Source organism: Lampetra planeri, chromosome 34 (genome assembly GCF_965212315.1).
Source record: "Lampetra planeri chromosome 34, kcLamPlan1.2.h2, whole genome shotgun sequence".
Lineage (NCBI taxonomy): Eukaryota > Metazoa > Chordata > Hyperoartia > Petromyzontiformes > Petromyzontidae > Lampetra > Lampetra planeri.
The window spans coordinates 6,941,193-6,957,509 of record NC_136140.1 but is presented as its reverse complement, the minus strand read 5'-3'; the positions used below and the strand labels follow the sequence as shown (position 1 = coordinate 6,957,509).

The 16,317-nt window shown below is 43.2% G+C and overlaps 1 protein-coding gene across 1 annotated transcript; it reads right to left on the bottom strand.

Moving 5' to 3' along the window:
* Window positions 1-266: 266 nt before the first annotated feature.
* Window positions 267-15,279, bottom strand: LOC144730082 (protein shisa-4-like). Its single transcript, XM_078610622.1, has 5 exons — window positions 15,053-15,279; window positions 5,870-6,053; window positions 3,797-3,930; window positions 1,150-1,370; window positions 267-401 (listed from the first exon to the last, which is right to left on the bottom strand). Exons 1-4 carry the CDS (start codon window positions 15,111-15,113, stop codon window positions 1,210-1,212), a joined length of 540 nt encoding a protein of 179 aa, XP_078466748.1. The 5' UTR covers window positions 15,114-15,279; the 3' UTR covers window positions 267-401; window positions 1,150-1,209.
* Window positions 15,280-16,317: the final 1,038 nt, after the last annotated feature.

Below are 16,317 nucleotides of genomic sequence, written 5' to 3'. Positions count from 1 at the left end.
ACAACAAACAGAAAGAATGTGTTGCCATCTGCTGGCAGGACAGAGTATAATAGAGTGCTGTTCTGTATATAGAATTATTACTCTTTGGTTCTTTCGGTAAAGTCACGTGGGTATAAAATAAAATAAATCACGACGTTTCGGGCGCAACACAAGCGTGGGAAAGCCCAAAACGTCGTGATTTATTTTATTTCATTTTCTACCTACGTGACTTTACCGAAAGAACCAAAGAGTATGGATTCCCGCAGTCACGAAAACTTCAAATCAATATAGAATTATTATTCGCAATGCGAAAGATTTAAAGTATATCCATTTCGTGGACTATGTACAGTAACAACATCTGCTTGAGCCCTTCTGATTTCTTCTCTCCGTGCTTTCTTGAGCAGGTGAGTCAGGCTCCTGACCTGTGGGTAAAGTGGAATACAACAAGAACGTCAGCCATCAAGACAAACATACGGCGGAATTTGCACCGATCTCAAGCCGGTGTGTCTCTCTCTGAATGCAGGGCACGCATTGTGCCTCCCAATAATTGTGTTTATTTGCGGGGACATTGCATTGTGGCTTCCAAGAAAAGAACAACAAATGACCGATAATTAATTTTTTATATGTTATGTTTCAACTGGGGTCTAATTGTCCACAGTCAACTGACGTTGGCTGTAATTGGCCACGGTCCCTTACGTTATGGCAAGCTTCGGGGCCACTTCCTGGAGTCGTGGAGTTCTGCCATTACTAGTACATTTCATAAAAGCGTGTTTAAAAAAAAGTTTTTAAAATATTACTTATTTTTCTTTCAAGTTCAGGTACTGCTTAACCCTTTCACATCCGATTCCGTTCTGGAATCAGATTTTTTATTATTATATATATTTATCGTTACATCTTCAGGTCGGAAGACGTACCCGAGACTCTGACAAGGCCATGCGGGAGGGCGCATGGCACAGTCTGGCACCAGCTATTATAGAAGTTCTCTGCGGTGAGTACACCGTCTTTAAAAACAACGGCGCTATGCCTCTCCAAATAAAATTAACGCTGAACCGATTGCAGGTTCCGGACATTCAGCGGTGAACGAGACACCCCACCAACTTCCAGATGTCTCGGAGCGGGAAAGGATTACTGCGTGGGGAAAGTGCAAATGCATTGGAGCAAAAAACCCACCTGTTGCATCCACGTACGCACCAGGCCGCCCCCACCCCCCACCGCATAGCCTCTCTGGGCTCAGCCTTGCCACTGTCTTGCAGGATGTCCGGCCGCGGGGGCAGGAGGCGGAGGGTGCGGGTACTGCCCATAGTTGGCATTGGGGGGGATGTAGTAGGTGGGCTGGTGGGGATAGAGAGTCTGGTCCCCTGGAAACACCTCTCCGTTATGAGGCTCTTGGACTGCACACAGGGAACAAGAAAGCGGTTGCGTCGTTGTGCAAATTTGCAGCACGTCGATTAATTACTCACAAACTACTAAACTGTTTTACTTGCATCCCACTGGGATTTTTGCACACAGCGTTGGTGTACGGTGTTTTTTCTGCAATATTTTGCTGTCTTTTCTTGGATTTTCTGTTTGCACTTAGTCACATATTCACTGTTTAAGATGTTTTCTTGTTCATGTTTTTGTTTTTTGTTTGTTGCGGTTGCACCCGATTCAAGAGCCGAATGGCTCACAGGGCTATACCAAATAAATGAACTTGAACTTGAGATTTTAAAAAAAAAAGAGCAACATCACCCCCTGCTGGCGAGCTTTTGCCAGTTGTCAGGCAGGCACTGCGTACACCTTGTGTCTAAGTGACAGCTGCCACTGGGAATTCCCATGAATCGTCTGCAGCAGGGCAACGAAATAGTTGCGATGACGTGTGATGCAAGGCGCTTCAAGTTGTTGAGCCATTTGAACGCAATACAGTAAATACAAATCCTTATCCTCACGTTTTGTTTCAACTTGGCATGTTAAAATTCTGGGGGTGGCGGCAATGTAATTTCTGTAATCCGGCACTGTGGAGGCGAGGGTTGGCGGACCTCAAGATGAAAATAGTATTCAGTTTAAAACGTAGACTTTCGCGACCAATATCATCCGTAATATCGTTTTTTTGGGGTTATATCGCAATAATAAAAAAAATTCGTTAAACCCGCCACCACCCGACACAGCCAATTAGTTAGGTTTGTCACGTAAACAGAACATGCCAATTCGTTACTAGTACAGCACACCGGTGTGTTGGAGAGCAAATCCACAACATTTTGTTCGTGTTAAAAACGCAAGGTTCAAAAATACACATATATTGTTTACCATTAAATTGTCTAAGGTAAATCAAAAGTAAATAGTTATTTAGTCAGTGAGCAATCTCTTTATATTTAATATTTTTTAAGTCAACGTGATCCCAACCTCCAGCCATGCAGGAGGCGGGGAGGATGATGCAATGTTCCCATGACCACTCGGATGCAAGCTGATCTGGTATACGGACTTGGCAAGTGCATCTCGCACGTGATTCACAATGTGACGTTACCCGTCCTAGCAGACGAATACATTTTTTTCGGGCTGCGTGGTCCCCTAAACGAATGGAGCTGCACGGTTAAACACGGGCTGCCCTCGGAACCAGTTGTGAGGTCACAAGGTTAGTACAGATGGGACACCCAGTCAATGGAATACTCGCTAAGGTTAACTTCAAGACTGTGTGTTTTTTTTATAGAAAAATTTAAGATGGAAGTGACAAACGGAATAGATGATTGCCTGGGATCGTGTAAGCTAACCCCAGAATGCATTAAACCTTGAAAAATAAAAAAAATGGCACGAGGGGGTAGGTGGGATGGAGGGGGAGGGACCAATCCCAAGGAGGTGCACGGCTTTTATAATTAAATACAAACATGGCAAACATGTACACGTACAATAGGTCATTGCTTAGACTAGCATAATTGAATACAAGCATATGTAAAAGATTAATTCATAATAGGTGTTTTTTACATTAACCTCTAAGTGTCACTTCCTGCCACTCCCTGCTCCGTTATGGATGCACATTCATTTTAAGGCCCAAGACTAGAAAATTGGTCATGAAAGCCTCCGTGTTAAATTTATGTTAAACCGTATTTAAATAAATACATCGAGTGGGAGGGGGTTTCGGGCGATGGATCCGGACAGGCCATAGGGCAGCAGTCCATCGGGCAAATACCCGGTGGGCTGGTCAAGTTCCAGGACCGGTAGGCTGTGGGGAAATTGCAAATGTGATCAGAGTAAAAAATATATATACCTATTATTTTTAATATTTCACTGCCTCTGTGTACGCTTCATTGCTTATTTACGCTCTCAGTTGGCATCGAGTCCCATATTCGGCAGCCCCAAAGAATCACCGGCCCATCTCCTTTTTGGACCAGCCCAAGTAGGTCAATGAGATCGCGCGGCAAGACCACGCCAGTAAGTTACATCGCAAATCCTGCTACGAGAGTACAGTTTGTCTCACAACCCATTGAAACATTTTAATGAATGATTTCCCATAGCCCGAATTTGGGCCGGTTTGTTTAAAAATGCCTGGCACGATTTTTTGTCCCAGTCTTGGTCACTGGGAGCAATCCAATCCACAGAGCCACACAGCTTTTGAAGCTGGGTCGCCGTTGGAACATGCAAGGCTCGCGCTTGCCCTCCATTGGTCATGGAAATGCATCACGAGCCTCGCAGTTCATCAACGGTGGGAGGAGGAGGAGGGGGAGATGAACCCGGGCCGGCATGCATCTCGCGAACCATTCCTGGGCTTGAAGAAGTTCTGGTTCCCCTATGGTCGTGGAAGAAGATGCATCGGAGGGGAGGTTGCCCTCCTCCCGGGGGGTCTTACTGTGCACGAATGCGTAGGGTTGCTGCCGGTGGCGGTAGTAGTAGCAACGGGAGCAGCAGCGGCAGCAGATGAGGACCACAAGCAAGAGAATCAGGACTCCGACTCCCGCCACGATGCCCAAGAAAACGCCCGATCTTGGGAGAAGAAATACAAGTGAAGGTGATGAGCAATGAGGTGCTGCCCATCTCTTTTTTCATTGCCACTCGTGAACATTCCACGTTCCTATGGCGGGGGGGCGAGTCTTTACGTTGACTTTTTCTCACAAAATGATGTTTATTGTATCATCTCTGGACGATGGGCTGAGTTACCCCCCTCCCCCCCCCCCCCCCCTTTATGGAATGTGAACACTCGCAACCTACCGATTGCAAGCCGCTCGCTCCATCACCGAGCCACCTGGTGGAGGAATTTTACGTTTTCAATTACCGTGTTAAATTAAGTTCATTAACATCACCGTGGGCTAATGAGACGGTTGTTTCTAGAATTTGCCCAATGTGAGCCTCGTCTTTGTCACTACTCCTTTCCTTGTTTTCAGCGAATCAAATGCAGGACACACGTATCCAGCTCGCATTCAACACTCGCCGTGGGCTGAGAGCCAATCTCCCCTCCTTCTCTCAAACTCAGGTGCCACTGCGTTTGGGACGTGTGTCCACGGAGTTTCTGTAACTCCTCCTTACATCGCGAGTTATGCTCTGTACTGGGCTCTGATGAAATATGATTTGAAAAAATATATTTTTAAATACAGGGCCCGTTCATAAATGACGTCACGCACCTAGGGGGGGGGGTCAGATATTTGTGACAATGTGTGACGAGGGGGGGGGGGCGTTTGAGAAATGTGATGTCCCATCAAAATGCGCAACTTTAAATAAATATAAACAACACGTTCTATTTAATTAAATAGACTTTTTAATAAATGTTTTCTCCAACATCAGAGTGCAGTGCCACATTAAATACGCACTACAATGACAATAGTTTAAAGCGATTTGAAGCATGTTTAATTTTTTTTTGGGGGGGGGGGGGGCAGAGCTTTGTCACGTCATATTTGAGGGCGGTCTGACTTTTTGTGACGCCGTGTGACGAGGGGGGGGGGGGTCAGAAATCGCGTGACGTCATTTATGAACGGCCCCACAGGACTGTCACACATCCACCTTGTCCAATTAATTGCCCCCCACCCAGTTCATTATTTGTGTAGTCGTAGCTGTCATTTTGTGGTTGGGGAGCGATAGTCTAGGGGGGTTAGCGGACCGCGCTACGAACTCAGCGGACCCGAGTTCGATTCCCGCTCACGGCCAACAACGGTGACAAATATCTGAACCGGTCCTGGTGGGCGTGGGCCTCTCCAAGGTCGACTCAACCTCAAATGAGTACCTAATGCAGTGTGTAAACATCGCCACTAGAGAGACAAAGGCGGACAGGCATGGTGCTGGCCACCCACCCCCTCTCGTGTGCTGTGCCAGCCTTCATAGGTGCTACTCGCTAACAGCACTTGCCCCAATAGTTGTTAAGGCTATATGAGGGATCTTTGTCATTGGATGTTCACAATTTCAACCTATTCACAATCATTAATGTTATTTTTAACCTTTCATAAATTTGCTTACTCCGAAAGCATGGTAAAGCATATTTGCGTGTGTGAAGCAGTCTGCTCTTTTACTTTGATCAAGTAAGCTTATTTATGCACGGTGTAACTGTCATTTTCTATAGATGTTCACATATCGGGCCTTTCGACATATTCGCATATAGGTAAAGTCCCCCAATGAGTTGGATTCAGCCCAATGTGCTGCATATCAAAATCTTAAAACTCAACCTAAAATAAAATAAGTCAAAATATGCACGAAAATTTGTCATTTCTAACGTTTTGGTAATGACCCTGCTTTATATGTTCTGTAGAGGGCTCACTTATATTGTAAAATGTGTTGCGTTTTTGTTATTTGTGCTTAAGCACAATTTCAAACGCAGCATCACAAATAAATGTGTAAAGTGCCATCGGCAACATTATTGGTTAATGTTGCATTGTGTATACAACGGCACAAACTGTCAAGAAGTTGCTTTGCGATCTCACGTGCAGCGCTAACAAACCTCATGTGGAACATGTTGCAGATCTCCTGATGAAAGTCACTGATGCGCAGGCTGTTACTGATGCAGCAGTAGACACCGTTGCAGTCACCGCAGCAGAAGGTTGGCCAGATGCATGGAATCTCAGGGATGTACATCCCCTCCGCCATCTGATGAGCCAGGCAGTTGCCATCCCCCCTGGCCACGCCTGTCAGGAACATTCCAGGTTCTTAGTGCAATTGAAATTAAAAAAAACATTGAGAGATGCACGCTTGGAATTCAAGAGGCAGAAAGGGGAAATCATTGATTCGAGAACGCACGCCGGTTAGCAAAATCATGATATATTTTGAGACAGGTAAGCGGGCTTGGGCAGGACACATACTCTTAGTTTGTTCGGTAAAGTCACGTAGGTAAAAAATTAAATTAAAATGAATAAAAAGAAAATAATATTTAATAAAATAATATTTTTATTAATTTTAATTTAATTTTTTACCTACGTGTAAAGTCACGTAGGTAAAAACTGAAATTAAAATTAATAAAATAAAATAATATTTTATAAAATAATATTTTTATTAATTAAAATTAATAAAATAAAATAATATTTTATAAAATAATATTTTAATTAATTTTAATTTCATTTTTTACCTACGTGACTTTACCGAAAAAGCTAAGAGTATGAATCCTTGCAGTCACGAAAGCTTCAAATCTAGAATTGGGCAGGACACGTCTCTGGAAGGGACGATGGATAAGAATAATAACGGCGGCAGCAGCAGAGGAATGAAACGTGTCCGCCACGGAGATCGAGCGATGAGATCGGTCGATGTGCAGGTGCAGCATCGCGGGGTCGTGAGAAGTGGAGGCGGCATGAGGAGCCCTTCATCCAGCAGTGGATTGAGCATGGCTGATTATGAATGATGTCGTTGCAGAATGTTTAGCCTTCATAAGAGGATAGTATATGACCAAATGTGCAAACCAACAACGTAACAAACATATTCTTGGTTCTTTCCGAAAGAATATGAATCTCTGCAGTCACGAAAGCTTTAAATCAAAACGTAACAAACAATTGAATTTAATTCCTTATTGGATGTTTTCGTGTTAAACAGGGCCCCATCTTCAAAATGGAGTTTCCTCACCATTAGTGTCTGGCACCTAATTCGTATTTGTTGTTAACAAGCCTGACTGAATGTCAAAACTGGCTCAGAGCTTGTTGAAACAGATGTCGGTGGATAACACTGATTGGGGAAGGCCGTGAGTCGTTAGACTAAAACACATACATTTTATTTTCTTACAGAGAGACAAAGAGAGATATGCAGTATTCAATTACACTGGTCAACACACTTTTTCTGGCATAAGGTTTTAGGGTAATTTTGGGGTGCTGATTCCAAATCTGGTTTTTGAGATATCAAATATTGCATTTTCAATAAAAACTGCAGAAGAAAAATATTAAATAAATGTGGATATCTACATAAAATTATATTATAAACACACTATCCTAAAAATACAGCACCGTATTTTAACACTAAAGCAGTCGCCGACTCGCAACAACTTGCAATCATAAGTGACAGAGTTAATTTCGGGTAAAATCAATGAAAATGGGGTATGCCGATAGCATAAAAATGAGATGTGATAGGGCAAATCAGATTTGGAATCAGCTCCCTGAAATTAGTCTAAAACAGCTGCAAAATTCCAGGCCAGAAAAAAATGTTATTTTTTTGTTGACCAGTGTTATTAATCATATAAACGCCCAACTTTATCTGTGATGAATATGATGAACAACTGCACTTCCTGTCTTCTTGGTTCTTTCGGTAAAGTCACGTAGAAGGGAAGTAATAAAATAATAAAAATAAAACATAATAAAACAATTCTCACAGCGTTTCGGCCACAACGCAAGCAGCCGTCCTCAGGCGAAGAATGAAACACCACCAAGCTTGGAGCGTATATTTAAGCTGGGTTAGAGGGGGGGAGGTGGGAAGAAGAGCGCCTCAACAAAATAATTTGCATATCAAGAGGAATTCAGCATATGGAAAATGCGTAGGAGGTGGGCGGGGGGGGGGGGTCCAAATCAATACTATGCCCGTGCATTATGCAGGATTAGCAGCATCAAAGAGGGGGGGGGGGGTAGCATTAACAAAGGAAAGGAATGTTAATAGTATGTAGCTGCAGTTACTAAACAACCACGTAAAAAACTAAAGTATAAACTGCATAACAAACTAAAGTATAAACTACATAGCACACATATACAAACACAGAGACAATTTTAACCGAGAAGATGGATTCTGGCTTAGCAATCACTGGAAGGACGTAATAAATCATTTTGATACACATTAGGGTGGGTAGAATAACACATAGTGTTATATTAAAATGTATAAGGTATAGGGTGGTTTATAGCAATACAGTATGTAATTTAATGTTGGGTTTGCCTATGGCAGTATATAGTACGGTATAGACGCGTGTGATGTAAGAGAATAAAGTTTAGATGGAAGCATATTATATAATTTTTTACAACGTAGATTTTTTTATGTATTACTTACTGTTAGTAACTCAGCTTATTGTAGAGTATAGTAAGTATACTGATGATGCTATGTAGTTTATACTTTAGTTTGTTTTGCAGTTTATACTTTAGTTTTTACGTGGTTGTTTAGTAACTGCAGCTACATACTATTAACATTCCTTTCCTTTGTTAATGCTACCCCCCTCCCCCTTTGATGCTGCTAATCCTGCATAATGCACGGGCATAGTATTGATTTGGACCCCCCCCCCGCCCACCTCCTACGCATTTTCCATATGCTGAATTCCTCTTGATATGCAAATTATTTTGTTGAGGCGCTCTTCTTCCCACCTCCCCCCCTCTAACCCAGCTTAAATATACGCTCCAAGCTTGGTGGTGTTTCATTCTTCGCCTGAGGACGGCTGCTTGCGTTGTGGCCGAAACGCTGTGAGAATTGTTTTATTATGTTTTATTTTTATTATTTTATTACTTCCCTTCTACGTGACTTTACCGAAAGAACCAAGAAGATGAATCCCTGCAGTCACGAAAGCTTTAAATCGAAATTTAACTGCACTTCCCGTCGTTTTCATGCAGGGGGCGCTGCAAACCTACGTGCCCTGTGCATGAACGACGGAGGCGCAGGGACAGATGTTGCATTACGTTTGAATCGATCTGCTGACGGCGGTCTTCTCGCACTGCTAGCAGCTCCGTGTCGCCTTATCTCGATCCCGCAAACCCAAACAGGTGAAAGTCCGCATCGAACCGAACCCCCATCAAGGACATCTACTTAACGACGAGATAAAATTAACACGAAATGTCGTTTTCAATTAAGTCTTCCAGATGTAAAATGATGTTTATATATAAACAACTTTCTCTATCTTCTTGGTTCTTTCGGTAAAGTCACGTAGAATGAAAATAATAAAATAATAAAAATAAAACATAATAAAATAATTCTCACGACGTTTCGGCCACAACGCAAGCAGCCCTCCTCAGGTGGAGAGCAGGTCTGTCGAGAAGACAGACTCTCGCCGAAACGTCGTGAGAATTATTTTATTATGTTTGATTTTTATTATTTTATTATTTCCATTCTACGTGACTTTACCGAAAGAACCAAGAAGATGAATCCCTGCAGTCACGAAAGCTTTAAATCAAAACGTTCTCTATCTGTCTATGATGAACGCTTGAGAGAGAGAACGAGGCGATTCGGTGTTGATTCCCAGAATCCACTTGGCCCCCACCGACACGACTTTGCCATTTGTTTTGCGACGACGACAATTTCCCATTCTCCCCGCATTCGCTATCACAATCAACAAGTCGCAGGGACAGACGTTCCATTACGTTGGTAAGCGCACAACTTTATCTATCTTTCTATGATGATCTTACTCTGCAGGTTGAACCTAGGAATTGAGTGTGCAACTTCACGTTATTTTAATTAAAGGCCTGTGACAAAAGTGCATTTATTGGAGCTTCATTGTCTCAAGCTTGCACATCTACCGGGTCTCCATTTGACTTTGTATTGTCTAAGAAGTCCACCCACACTTTCACTTCCACAAACTCCTGGGAGTTGCCTCGCTCTGCCTCACAGTCAGAATTCTCCTCCTGCTTCACGTTGCCTCCAAGATTTGAAGTTTTCGTGACTGCAGGATCCATATTCTTGGTTCTTTCGGTAAAGTCACGTAGGTAAAGAAAATTAGAAATAAAAATTAAATATAAATAAAAGATACAAATAAATAAAGATGTATTTATTTTAAATACATTTTATTTATTTTAAATATAAATAAAAGATAACTAAATTAAATTGTATTTATTTTAAATAAAAGCTAAAAAGAAAGAAACTTTTATTTATTTATTTTAAATAAATGAAAGAAACTTGTATTTATTTATTTTAAATAAATAAAAGGAAAAAATGAAGATTTTATTTATGTATTTATTTATTTATTTTAAATCAATACAATTTTATTTATTGATAATAGGTCGCCTCGCGTTCTGAGGACAATGTTTACCGCAGCTCGATCCCCCGGGGGGCACGTCGACGGACGACATTACTAGCGAGTTATTCTTTGGTTCTTTTCGGTTAAGTCACGTCTAAAAATAAAATAATAAATTAAAATAACATATTACGACGTTTCGATTGCAACACAAGCAATCATCATCAGGTATAAAAGAAATAGCAACAAAAATCTAACTAGAAAACTATAGACAGACATACAAACAGACATGATGATTGCTTGTGTTGCAATCGAAACGTCGTAATATGTTATTTTAATTTATTATTTTATTTTTAGACGTGACTTAACCGAAAAGAACCAAAGAATAATTCCTGCAGTCACGAAAGCTCCTAAATTAATTCTAGATTTGAAGCTTTCGTGACTGCAAGGCATCATATTCTTAGGTTTGTTTCGGTAAAGTCACGTAGGTAAAACATCATTAATTTTGATGTTTTACCTACGTGACTTTACCGAAAAAACCTAAGAATATGACTCCTAAATTAACATTACTAGCGAGGCTGATGGTTGCCCATTCATTACGACATCGCAACTCACTTTTACAACGAGAAGTTGGGCGAGAACAAGTTGGTTTCAGAATTAATTTCCGGGTTTTTTTTCAATCCACGATACACGAACGAAACATTCCCTGAGGCTTCTAGAGACCCGAGTAAAATCAACATGCCCCTACAAAACGCGTTTCTACAGTGGAGTTTTCAATTGCATATGAAGAATTCCACAAATGCAGGAAGCGGTACGATTTGTGTTTGTTTCTTATAAACTGCAATACTCCACACAGCAAGTTGAATTACCTTAGGCTTTGCACCAGCATGGGACTTCACAAATGGCCCCCCTTAATGAGTTATTTAATTTGGAGTGGCACGTGTTGTGCAAACGTGATGCCTCTTCACGCGATTTTGGACGATTTTTGACCCCCCCCCCCCATCGTCACACGGCGTCACAAAAATCAGACCCCCCCCCCCTCAAATATGACGTCACAAAGCTCTTCCCCCCTCCCCCAAAACCATATTTCCATTTTTAAAATAAAACATGCTTCAAATCGCTTTAAACTATTGTCATTGTAGTGCGTATTTAATGTGGCGCTGCACTCTGATGTTGTATGAGTGTTGTTATAACAATTCTATATTTATTCAAAGTTGCGCATTTTGATGTGACGTCACATTTCTCAACAAATGTCTGACCACCCCCCCCCCCTAGGTGTGTGACGTCATTTATGGTCGGCCCCTTTGACCTTATTCTAAAAGAGGTAAAATGAAGGTTACGAAACACGGACGACTAAACTGGATTTTCTAGTTGCGTAGAGGGGAGGGATCCGCCCAACAAGGACACCAAAGCGTTGCGCACAGGCCCGACATCGCTGCCGATACCTGCCTTAGGGGGCCGTCCATAAATGACGTCACGCACATAGGAGGGGGGGGTCAGACATTTGTGACGATGGGGGAGGGCGTTGAGAAATGTGACGTCACATCAAAATGCGCAACTTTACATAAATATAGACAACACGTTCTACTTAATGAAATAGACTTTTTTTTATAAATATTTTCTCCTACAACATCAGAGTGCAGCGCCACATTTAATACGCACTACAATGACAATAGTTTAAAGCTATTTGATTCATGTTTTACTTTTTTTGGGGGGGGGAGCTTTGTGACGTCATATTTGAGGGGGGGGGGGTCTGACTTTTTGTGACGCCGTGTGACGAAGGGGGGGGGGGTCCAAAATCTTCCAAAATCGCGTGACGTCATTTATGGACGGCCCCTTACCCCATCTGTCCTGGGAGATGGCACGTTAAAAACAGCTCGAGGAGGCGCTACTTGCTCCGTGCGATAATTATAGCACGTCTGCTGTCAATGACTTGGGCAACACAGGACGTGGGCGAGGACCTTTGGAAGAGTTGACAGAGGTGAGCTCAATGTGGGAGCCCTACCATCCAGCACGGGGCCATCGGATAGAGCTCAGGAAAGGTTCCCCTGGCGCTCGTATTGAGTCCTCGTAAAGCCATGAAGCTCATGTTGCTTGCGTTAATGTGGGGGGGGGGGGGGTCGGCAGACATTGGAAGATCCTATTATCGAGACATTCTAAAACTAAAACATTGCTCCAGATATCCACGCAGTTCCACGCGGTTTGACACTGATAATAGGGTGATTGTTGTCCCACTTTCAGACAATCCAAGTATCCGTGAAAAATGCAGATAATCAGAATGAATGTACCACGTGTTGTGGCGTATAAACACGGAATGTAGGGTGTGGGAGCTTGCGCAGATCGACTGGGGATGTGGATAATGGGTGTAGAAAATATGGCAGATAGGCGTTTTCCTGTGCCCTTTACACACGTGTGCATAACGCACTCAAAGAAGCACTTTAATTAATATCCAAAATGTCAGTGTCTCGCTGCAGGACATCTTCCTTTAATGCATTTCAAACCATTTTCACCAGTTCTCCCTTTGCAAATGAGACGTCTTTCCTCTCGTCTCCTGGTTAACTTCCCCCCAAAAAAGTGTCACTTCTGCACAACCAGCATAAATTGTGTGGGGGGGGGGGTTATCTCTGAACAGACTTCCTGAATTACTCGCCAAATCCCTTTGTGAGATGACACACATTGAATAATGTAGATAAATGACAAAACGTTCACTATTATACGTCCTCAGAACCATGGTCAATCCACTGCTGGATAAAGGGCTCTCCAAACCGCACACAAGCTGATGTCAGCACTCCATCTCCAAGATGCGATCTTGGGCACATTCACTCCATTCCCCATCATCATCATCGCCACTGGCCGGGCCGATGATGATGATGTGACGGCGATGGTGATGATGATGATGTGACGATGGTGATGATGATGATGATGACAAAGAAAAGCCAGCCGAACAAAATCTCGACACCCAACAAGGAGGCGTTAAAACACATTCCTGCGGAGGGAGCTGGTAGGAACGTTGGGTTGCTCGGTCAATGGCCAGGGTCAACGGCGGCGTGGTGTATTCCGCAAATATGGCCCACTGTGAGGGCGGGCACAAGCCGGTGTGAGTAGGTTAAACGTTGAGTTTTATAAGGGCACCACGGGGTGACCAGCCCCTCCCCACCCAGCCCCACCCCTCCCACCCCCCACCCAGCCCCACGCCTCCCACCCCCCACCCAGCCCCACCCCTCCCACCCCCCACCCAGCCCCACGCCTCCCACCCCCCACCCAGCCCCACCCCTCCCACCCCCCACCCAGCCCCACCTCTCCCACCCCCCACCCAACCCCACCCCTCCCACCCCCCCACCCAACCCCACCCTCCACCCAGCCCCACCCCTCCCATTTTTGGATACAAATGTCTGACCCCCCCCCCCCCACTAGGTGCGTGACGTCATTTATGGACGGCCCCTTAAAATACATTTAAAAAAAATAACACAAAACTAAGACGTTTCGATCACAACACAAACGATCGTTATTTCCCTTGAACCTATATCTACGTGACTTTACCGAATGACCCAAAGAATGTGAATCCCTGCAGTCACGGAAGCTTTAAGTCGAGAGCTGCAGCTACTCCAAGTTCGATTTTGGCCTCCTCTTCCACGCCCTCGAGGCGTCTATAGGAGAGCTTTTAGAGTCGAGCACCCACATTGTGTACCCTCCACCACACGGCGGCCTGCCGAATTGACTTGCGATGTGCTTGTGCCATGCAGCAGAGGGGATAGCTGCAGTTTGGGGAATTGCAATTGTTTCAAATGCCGCGCCCGGAGATCGAACCTGGATTGTAACGTCTGGAAGTGCATGCTAAACCACCATCCCGACACATGATTACTGTGCGTACGCATCAATATATACATGTGGATCTTATTTCCTTCCTTACAGTAAAAAAATATATTTTTATTTATAAATAACCTTTTATCTTAAAACATAACCTGTTAATTCCACTTTGCCAGAAAGCTTACGTCGGCAGTGGCAGAGCATGCTTGTCAACAAGGATACTCAAATGATTTTGATAACGTTGAAGTGTTGTGTAAAACTAATTATTACTGGCCAAGACTAATTAGAGAATCCATTGAAATTGAGAGAAACAAATAACTTCAATCGCTCTGACAGCTACAGGCTTAGTGCGGCCTGGAAGCGTATTATTAAATAAATACAATTACAATTCCTTATAAGGGAAACAAATACCAATGAATAACAATTGAATGATTACCAATCTATACAACTACAATACCCTCCCCCTCTTTGCCTCGAATCACTGCCCCAGATTGAATTAAATGAAGACGTCACCCTGCTGAGGCTGCTCTATTTAAGACCGAAAGCAACAGGAGAGCTTCACCATTTTTGCCCGATGAAGCTGATTGTAATTACCAGCGAAACGTCGTACTACTCACATTTTAAAATGCTGTTGATTCTCTCTTCAACACACCGGTGGGCTAAAGAAGTGAATTATTTTGTCCTTTGAAAAAACGCGACACTTTTTTTGCTGATTGGCCGTGTCGGGTGGTGGAGGGTTACGACACATTTATAAATAACGCGATCTCACCCAAACCCCTATATTATGAAGCTTACGCTGTCGACCTGACAGCAGATCGCAACGTTCCCTTCGACAGTGGCTGTCGAGAAGCAAACGTCGTGACACCATAACATGGGAAATGATCCCCCCCCCCCTCTGCTTCGCTTTGCACGCAAGGCGAAAACGCATCAACGACACGAACATTCAGGCCCGCCACACATCGCGAGCGCTCTCCCTTTACTCACCAACGAGACCCAGGACGCAAAGGGACAGAGGCAGCAGCAGCTGATGCGCGTTCAGAAACATCGTCGGTGGCGTTTTCGCGTTGGCCGTGTGCCGCTCCAAAGGACTGAACGCCAAACGCAGGTGCAGGCAAAGCAGCTGTGGGTCAGAAATGTGTGTGTGGGCGAGGCGATGCGTGTCCCTAGCCCCCCCCCGTCTCTCGCCTCTCTCTGCGTGTGTGTGTGTAGGGTTGGGTTGTTTCCTGGAGTCCATCGACGTAAATGCCAAGAAATGACTCTGGATTCTCACTCGCGTGGCGCTGTGATTGGTGCAATAAATCCAGTGGGGGTGATGATGATGACGATGATGCCGCCGTCTGCGTTGTTCATGGTGCACACGTGCGCCATGAACAACGCAAACAAGAACTGAACGCATCCGTCAATTGCACTAAAAGAAAGAATATATATCCTGTATATTTGTTCTGTACAGTACAGCTAAGAAGGAACTAGTGGTGTGGTGTAAGCATGTCTTGAGCATTCCCTTGCTGCTGCAATGCCAACAGTATATGTTTAATTACACAAAGTGGTGTGTGTATTCTTGGTTCTTACGTTGAAGTCGCGTAGAAGGGAAATAATAAAATAATAAAAATAAAACATAATAAAATAAAATTCTCACGACGTTTCGGCCACAACGCAAGCAGCCGTCTTCAGGTGAAGAAAGCTGTTTGCGTTGTGGTCGAAACGTCGTGAGAATTTAATTTTATTAGGTTTTATTTTTATTATTTTATTATGTTTTATTATGTTTTATTTTTATGATTTTATTATTTCCCTTCCACGTGACTTTACCGAAAGAACCAAGAATATGAATCCCTGCAGTCACGAAAGCTTTAAATCGAAATTGGTGTGTGTTCATCACGATTTTATTAAGCGTCAACTCCATGAACCTCTACCGTGAAGTTTCTTTCAATGGTTTTTATACATCCCAATATATTTAATGTTTCTGTAACTTGATTGTAATTAATTATGCGATTAGTATCAACAATCTGCCCGCACAAGGCCAAGGGCACTCACAGACTGTAACACTTTATCAGCACAATGGTACCTTTCCATACTACTGTGTTACCGTATTTGTATATTGTATATTATAGCTATTTTAAATTTTATATTTAATTGTATTCAAATTTTTTACATACTTTAGCCCCTTAGTATTAGTTAGACTTTGTACCTTTAGTATAGTTAGACTTGTACACCACTTCGTTAAGATTTAAGATTCCAATATGTTGAATGTA